At 42.8% G+C, this 8579-nt stretch overlaps 1 protein-coding gene and 1 long non-coding RNA gene across 2 annotated transcripts; both read left to right on the forward strand.

The window, feature by feature from the left end:
* Positions 1-5284: 5284 nt before the first annotated feature.
* On the forward strand, positions 5285-5793 carry LOC143419641 (uncharacterized). The gene is made up of 3 exons (XR_013099655.1): positions 5285-5452; positions 5547-5612; positions 5719-5793. It is a non-coding gene; the product is annotated as an uncharacterized LOC143419641 (long non-coding RNA).
* Positions 5794-5892: 99 nt separating this feature from the next.
* On the forward strand, positions 5893-7034 carry LOC143419642 (uncharacterized). Its single transcript, XM_076887039.1, has 7 exons — positions 5893-5955; positions 6063-6137; positions 6238-6303; positions 6411-6485; positions 6581-6646; positions 6754-6828; positions 6928-7034. The coding sequence occupies exons 1-7, from the start codon at positions 5920-5922 to the stop codon at positions 7012-7014; spliced, it is 480 nt and encodes a 159-aa protein (XP_076743154.1). The 5' UTR covers positions 5893-5919; the 3' UTR covers positions 7015-7034.
* The last annotated feature ends 1545 nt before the right edge of the window (positions 7035-8579 follow it).

Genomic DNA, 8579 nt, shown 5'->3' on the forward strand with positions numbered 1-8579 from the left:
CTACTCACTGGCTTTTAATACTGCACGAGAGTCATGTACTTATTTATTTGTCATTAGCTATCTGTCATTGATGTTAATTGATATTGCTATTTTATTGTGTGTTATTTTATTGTGTAATTTGTATGTTTGTACAGCACTTTGGTCAACACCACTGTTGTAATTAAAAGTGCTATATAAATAAATAAAATAAATGTGGCTCCAAGTGTAAAATGAGTTTGACCTCCCTGATTATAGTGTTAAACTGTACGGCTGTGACAGGAAATGGCCACTGGATGTCAGCAGAGAATGAGAATGATTGAATATCCTTATTTTCTTTAATTAAGGTATTAATAAATCAGTGATTTAATAATAGAATCATTTTTTGCTGTATATTCACGTAATAGTAAAGTTGTAAGTTTTATTTCTATTGTGGGAAAAGGAAGAAAAAGAGAAGTCACAAATGCTTTGTAGAGGCAAATAAAATTTAAAAAAACAAAACAAAACAACCCACTACAAGAGAAAGTGGACAAGTAGCAGGCCAGAGACTTCATGTGAAGATCAAGTCTTAGAGACTGAATGAAATTTATCCCCGCATTTTACACTTAAGCGTATAAAGTGGATAAAACAGATCCCAATTGCTGTTTATTTTGGGCACTAATGCGCAGGAGAAATAATTAAATTGTTTGTCTTGTCAAGATTTCACTGCAAAAACGTATTTGCCATCCAACAACTGACTGCATTAAGGCATTCATTTAAAATGGATAAGTTAATGAGTTTGTGAGGTTTAAAAAAGAAGTAAAGTTGAATGTGATGGACATACAAGTCACGAGAAATTATTTTAAAAGTACTGATAAATAGAGCACCTAATCTAGAACTTTGTAGAACGCCACATGACAGATCACCAACACCTAGACCACCGAAACCATAAGCATTCTCTGGAGTTGCCCCACCCCTGACTTTGTAAACATTTATCAGTTCACTGATTAAGGGAACCGCCTTTAGTCAGCCCTCACAATCAACAAGTTACAAGCTATTCAGAGGGACTGGGCATTATTGTCCTTAAAACAATCGAAGTGCCTTGAAGGTATTTTTGGTATTGGATCTGAGGTGCTTGGATTTTGATCACAGCTTTTCCCCCCTCTTGCTTCACGACAATGGAGCACAAACAAGGAGCATTTGTGCTGCTGAAGATACATTTGCTCTGTGTACTCTTTATCTACGGACAGTCTAGTGTAAATTGCAAAAAAGGTAAGCTAAGACAAAAGGCGTTTGGGTCACAGAAGTCACTAATTGTTTGGTTTTACTGTTACTATTGTTACTGTTATTATTGTGACGCAAAAGAGAGAGGTCATTAATTAATGTTTCATACAGAATTATATCCTCAACTTAAAATCAACAATGTTTAATGTTTAAGGCTGAATTTTATTTTAAGGCTTATCCTATTCCATTGTTTGTCTTATTTTTTGCTGCTCTAACATTGCACTGTCCAATTTCTGCAATAACACAACAAATTTCCCAAGTGTGGGACTAATAAAGATTTATCTAATCCTAACTTATCCTATCTGGGTGTTGTCTTTTCACACATCGCTGTCTCCTGTTTGAAGGAAGGTTGGCTCTCGTATCTTAAATTTCTCCACATGTGAGAAATTCTTTGATACTTTTAATTTATATCTATCCCCTTATAACTAATCTTTTTAATAATACCTGTCGTTCCATTTTAGATAGCTTTTAACAATGCAATAAGAGATGCGATGGCTGCCTATTTTTTCACACCTGCAAAGATCAGAGGTAATCCAAAGGTGTTGTTTGACTCCATTAGTGGTATTATTACTCCTCTTGCACCTGCAGCCCCCTTTCTTCATAGGGGAAGTAAAGATTTTCTCTCTTTCTTGCTAGAAAAAAATCAGTAATGTAAGAAAAAAAAAATTCCCATCAGTATCTTCATTGTCAGTTCCTACTCCAGCTCAGCCTGTTATTTTAGAAACTTTTTCACACGTTTATCTTACCTCAATGAAAGCGTCCTCCTGTTGACTTGACATTTTACCTGCATCTTTATTCTCCTCGCCTAATCAACAGTTCACTGGTGTCTGGTAAAGTTATTATTTTAAAAATGTGATATCCACCCCCTTTAAAAAAATAAAAAACCAAGTTAGACCCTTCTCTTCTTAGCAGTTACAGACCAATCTCAAAATTGCCATTTATTGCTAAGATTTTAGAAAAGGCCTTGCCGTATTAAACCATTTAGTCGACCTTTGTTTTTGTTGTTATGTATTTTATTTTATTTTAGAGGAAAAAAAGAGAAAACAAGCAAAAAAAAGAGCAACATAATAAACACAACACCATCACATTAATCTAGCTAAGTGTAAATAACAGTATACTAAATATTGAAAGTTGTGCAGCACGCAGGACCGACAGCACCCAATGTGCTTTGAGGTAGCAGCCAAGAAAGGTGTAGTTTGTGTCTCTGAAGAGTGAACACCGTTGTGCACACCTGTGTGGATGAGCACGGCTGTATACAAAAGGTTTCTCCATGTAACGATCTGCTAGAGGGTGTGGACAGGGCTATGGCTCCCTGGGGACAGGGCATGAAGCAGGCATGGAGGAGATCCAGGCCCCAGACATTCACAGGCCCCAGATTGCGAGAGCCCAAGAAGGACCACCAGAGGGGCATCCATGCCACCCTCCTGGGAAGAGCTGAGGAGAGCCCTAGATGAAGGAACACCCAGCAGCCATGGAGCAGAAGCCAGAGTGGGCTACAGTGGTGTGCCAGTAGGCTCCGCCGGCAGCCAGCTGTGCCAGAGTGAACTGAGCCGCAGGCCCAGAGGCCTGAGGGCCCCCCACACCCCGGAAGAGGCCCAACCAAGCCACGGGCGCCAGACCCTGCCAAGCAGCCACCAAGAGTAAGCCAGTACATACCTGAGCGCCCAGCACCAGACACCAAGAACCACCAACGCACCGACGCCTGAGGGCATCAGCCACTGGTAGGGAGTGTGGTGAGGAGAGATAGGCCTCCATACTTTGGAGGGCCTGAGATGTTCCCAGAGAGGTGGAGTCTAACACCCGACCTGACATATAGACACAGACAAACAGGCACACAGAGACACAAACGTGTATTCCCACCCTCATGCACATATACACAAATACTCAGCAATCACCCAACGTAAAGACAGACACAAATGGACATTGTACACACAATCATACTCCCCAAACATACTCTATACCCCAGGTCCAGGTACCCTCGCCCCCAGAGGGGGAAACTGCACCTAGACCCAGGAGATGTTACCCTGTCTTCCTGGGTGGAGGCAAGCAGACCGCCCCCGGCTCCACAGCAGCAGGGAGGCCCCGCATCCCAGCCCCTCCGCCTGATGCCTAATAGAGAACAGGGGTGTGTGAAGACCCCATACCTCCCTCCTCCCGCTCATCCCACATAGCAGACAGGTCTGGTCCGAATCTGGTGTCGAGCTGGCACTGCTGGCTGACTTCTGGCATGGTAAGTGGGATGTCATCCAGATATGGTCCAGGCCTGGCGTAGATGGCACTGTTTATGTGATGGCATGCCATATCTGGCCCGATTATGGTTTGGTGTATGAGGCCCAGGCTCATAGAAAACAGGTCTTCCACAGATCTGGCATCAAGCTGACACTTCTGACTGACTGGTGTCGTTTCAGGATGTATGTCAACCAGATGTGGGCCAGGCCTGGCAATGATGGCACTATTTATGTTCCTATTTTTCCTATTTTAGTTAGAAGACCCAAATGCCACGTTGCAATACTATACTGCTACGGTAGCCAACATTTCAAATACAGGTTTGACAGGTTTGTGAGTGTACACTTTATCCAAAAACTAGTGAGGGTTTACTCATGTTTACCACTGGGTGGTTCTAGCTCAGGTGGTAGAGCCGGTCACCTACTGATCGGAAGGTTAGTGATTCGATTCCTGAGTCCACCAGTCTGCATGGAAAGAGAGTGAATGTAGTTACGAAGCACTCAGTTTTGAGAAAATAGGTAAATGTGGCATGTTGTATAGAGCACTTTAAGTAATCCGGAAGAATAGAAAAGCGCTATATAAGAATCAGTACATTAACTGCCTGAACAGAGTTTCATCTTGTTACTTTTGCACTGTTATGTTCCGGCACATGTTGTTATTACATGGCTTGATTAAGGTTCACATTAGGCTGACATCTGGGTCCAGAGCTGAAACTGTTCTAGGCCAGCACAGGGCCAGCAGTGTGTCTGCAACTGACCCGTGGCTGCACACAACTTACACATGGCCGACATACTGCAAAGAATGACAGCCCTTTGGTGGCCCAGATCAGGTTGGCCAGAGCTAATCCACACATGGTCCAGCACACAACCACCAGTGTGTCTGCAACTGGCCTTGTGCTGGCCCATGTGTAAGCCACCTCTGGCAAACCAGATCTGGGCCACCAACGGGCCGTCATTCTTTGCAGTATGTGGGCCATGTGTAAGCACATTGTGTGGGCCAGATCTGGGGCATACCCATTTTGCTATGTGGGATGTGTAGTGTTATTGTGTGTTGTTCTAAAGTGCATTTAAAACACAGTAGTCAACCGTAGCTTGCCTCCACCAGTGTGTGAATGTGAGAGTGAATGAATAGTGGCATTGTAAAGCGCTTTGGGTGCCTTGAAAAGCGCTATATAAATCTAATCCATTATTATATATTTTTATGAATGTTTGCACAATGTCACCCCAAAAATTGCCGGTTCCATTTTCTTTAAAAAATTATAGAGAAATATGTGGTTGCTCAAGACTTTTGCACAGTACTGGATGAATAAATTATTACCTCTACACATAGCTGGTACATATACAGTATATGCACTGGGCCATATCTCATTATCTTTTAATTCAGGTGTTTTCAATTCCATATGATTTCACACACAGGTGTATAAATCATGCACCTAGTCATGCAGTCTACATTTACAAAAATTTGGCAATGAATGGGTCGTTGTAAAGAGCAAACCTACTCAGGCCTTAACATCAGCACAAACACTGTGGAGCAGGTTTACTTGAATGAGCAGCTCCTATAGGCATAATGTCTACGTAGCTGACTTCATTTTTACCCAAACTATGTATTTTTTCTTAACCTCATTATTTCTCCTCATTATTGCCTCTGATCATTTATTGTATTTTGAATACTCTTGCACTATTTCTATCAGTGGACTCCTCATGAACAGAAAATCATATCTGATTATTCACTGATAAACCAGATTTTTACTAACTCCCAACTATAAGATCCTGTCATTCCCACCCAGTTTACCAGGATTTATATTTTAGGAACCAAAGATTCTCTGACTGACACCAGCCATCATCCTCAGGACATTCAGAGGGATCAGATGCAGAGAGCTGTGGTACTGGAGCATCGAAGAGCTCCTCGAGATGTAAATGATAGACTACAGAAGCTAGAGATAAGGGTGGGGGAGATGGCTCGGGTGCTGGATGAGGTCAGAGCTCAGGTAAAGTGATGCACTTAAAGCATGAGTTTCACAAAACATTGACACAGTGAACCATGACATGACGTACTAGGATTTTTTTTGTTTTTTATAACAGACTGACAGACTGTTGAGCCTGGAGAATAGGATGGAGGAGCTGGCTCGTAAGCTGAATGTGGCCACTGTATGAGCAAAAAATCACATAATGAAACATGACATGGCATACTGGGATTTTTAATTTTGATTTATTACTTATATTTTTACTTCTTTGGCCCAATGGCAAACTATAGAGAAATGATAGCCTGCAACATCTGGAGGATATATCAAGGGAGCTGGATCGCATGCAGAAAACGATCAACACTCAGGTAAAGATTGCACTTAGTGAGTTTTCACAAAACAATGACACAATGAAACATGACATGATATACTGGGATTTTTTTTTTTTCTTTTTTTCATAACAGACTGACAACCTGTTGAGGCTGGAGAATAGGATGGACAAGCTGGCACATACACTGAACGTGGCCATTGTAAGAGCCAAAATGACATAATGAAACATGACATGACATACTGGGATTTTAAACTTTGATTTATTTACTTTTATTGTTACTTTTTTTGGCCCAATGACAAACTACAGCAAAATGATAGCCTGCAACATCTGGACAATATCTCAAGGAAGCTGGATCGCATGCAGAAAATGTTCATAGCTCAGGTAAAGATTGCACTCAGTCCAATGAGTTTTCACCAAAAAATGACACACTGAAACATGACATAACATACTAGGATTTTTTTTAAAAAATTTTTTATAACAGACTGACAAACTGTCGAGGCTGGAGAATAGGATGGACAAGCTGGCACATACACTGAACGTGGCCATTGTAAGAGCCAAAAATGACATAATGAAACATGACATGATATACTGGGATTTTAAACTTTGATTTATTTACTTTTATGTTTACTTTTTTGCCCTAATGACAAACTACAGCAAAATGATAGCCTGCAACATTTGGAGAATATCTCAAGGAAGCTGGATCACATGCAGAAAACGGTCAAAGCTCAGGTAAAGATTGCACTCAGTCCAATGAGTTTTCACAAAAAATGACACAATGAAACATTACATAACATACTAAAAAAAAATTCTTTTTTTTATAAAAGACTGACAACCTGTCGAGGCTGGAAAATAGGATGGACGAGCTAGCACGTACACTGAACGTTGCCATTGTACGAGCCAAAAAGGACATGATGAAACATGACATGACATACTGGGATTTTAAACTTTGATTTATTTACTTTAATTTTCACTTTTTTGCCCCAATGACAACCTACAGAGAAATGATAACCTGCAACATCTGGAGCATATATCAAGAGAGCTCGATCATATGCAGAAAACCGTCAAAGCTCAGGTAAAGATTGCACTTACTCTATGAGTTTTCACAAACAAATAACACAATGAAACATGAAATTACATGCTTGGATTTTTTTTTTCTTTTTTTTTATAACAGACTGAAAAACTGTCAATGCTGGAGAATAGGATAGACGTAACCACTGTGCGAGCCAAAATTGGCATAATTAAACATGACATGGCATAATTAAACATGACATACTGGGATTTTAAACTTTTATTCATTTACTGTTATTTTTACTTTTTTGCCCCAATGACAAACTATAGAGAAATGACAGCCTGCAAAATCTGGAGGATATATCAAGAAAGCTGGATCATAGGCTGCACTTGGTCAGTGTTGAGGTAAATATTCCACTTCATATTTCTTGATGCATGTTCAATCATCCAGGTATGGAAATTCCAATGTTGATCCCCCGAAAGAACAACTCTTCTTACAATGCTGTGATTGCAGCCATTCCCCAACTCTCTGTGAATGGTAATCATGGACATTGATAAGTGGTTTTGATTATGACAGTTTACATATAAATGATCAAGAAACTGACATCTAGAGCCCATTGTTAGTCAGTGGTGCTAGTTTCAGTCATTGTGCAAAGGTACTGTTTATAAGGTTGGAGAAACCTGGAGTCAGCTGAGACTGAAGAAGTCACTTGGATGATTGATGAATCATTTCTGCCACTGAAACTGCTACGTCCAGATAAACAGAATCAACCTTTTAGGATTTCACTTCATAATATTCCACAATGGTCCCGCAGGCCCACCACCCGCAGGAGGCGCCATAGGGGTCGGGTGCATTGTGTGCCGAGCGGAGGCCCTGGCGGACTGACCCCCGGCTGCCAAGACTGGCAATAGGGACATGGAATGTCACCTCTCTGGTGGGGAAGGAGCCTGAGTTAGTGCGTGAGGTTGAGAGGTACCGGCTAGATATAGTCGGGCTCACCTCTACACATGGCTTGGGCTCTGGAACCAGTCTCCTGGAGAGGGGCTGGACTCTGTCTCAGTCTGGAGTTGCCCCTGGTGGGAGGCGGCGGGCTGGGGTGGGTATCCTAATATCCCCTCGGCTTGCTGCCGGTACGTTGGGGTTTTTCCCGGTGGACGAGAGGGTTTGTTCCCTGCGCCTTAGGGTCGGGGAACGGGTCCTGACTGTCATCTGCGCTTATGCGCCGAGTGGCAGTTCAGAGTACCCAGCCTTCTTAGAGTCCCTGGGGGGGGGGGGGGGTGCGCTGGAGGGTGCTCCACCTGGAGACTCTGTTGTCCTGCTGGGAGACTTCAATGCTCACGTGGGTAACGACAGCGAGACCTGGAGGGGCGTGATTGGGAGGAACGGCCTCCCTGATCTGAACCCGAGCGGTGCTCTGTTATTGGACTTCTGTGCTAATCACAGTTTGGCCATAACGAACACCCTGTTCGAACATAAGAGTGTCCATAAGTGCACGTGGCACCAGGACGCTCTAGGCCGTAGGTCGATGATCGATTTTGTAATCGTATCAGCAGACCTGCGACCATATGTTCTGGACACTCGGGTAAAGAGAGGGGCTGAGCTGTCAACTGATCACCACCTGGTGGTGAGTTGGATCAGGTGGCGGGGGAGGACGCTGGACAGACCTGGTGCACCTAAACGCGTAGTGAGGGTGTGCTGGGAACGTCTAGCAGAGGCCCCAGTCCGCGAGATCTTCAACGCACACCTCCGGCAGAGCTTCAACAGCATTCCGAGGGAGACTGGGGACATTGAGTCCGAATGGACCATGTTCAGCG

The sequence above is a fragment of the Maylandia zebra genome, linkage group LG7 (genome assembly GCF_041146795.1).
Source record: "Maylandia zebra isolate NMK-2024a linkage group LG7, Mzebra_GT3a, whole genome shotgun sequence".
Taxonomy (NCBI): Eukaryota; Metazoa; Chordata; class Actinopteri; order Cichliformes; family Cichlidae; genus Maylandia; species Maylandia zebra.

Coding starts and splice junctions, on each gene's coding strand:
- LOC143419642 (XM_076887039.1), top strand. CDS start 5,920: ATGGACAAGCTGGCACATACACTGAACGTGGCCATT. Junction 6,304..6,410: donor ATACACTGAACGTGGCCATT/GTAAGAGCCAAA, acceptor GACAAACTACAG/CAAAATGATAGCCTGCAACA. Junction 6,829..6,927: donor AGAAAACCGTCAAAGCTCAG/GTAAAGATTGCA, acceptor TTTTTATAACAG/ACTGAAAAACTGTCAATGCT.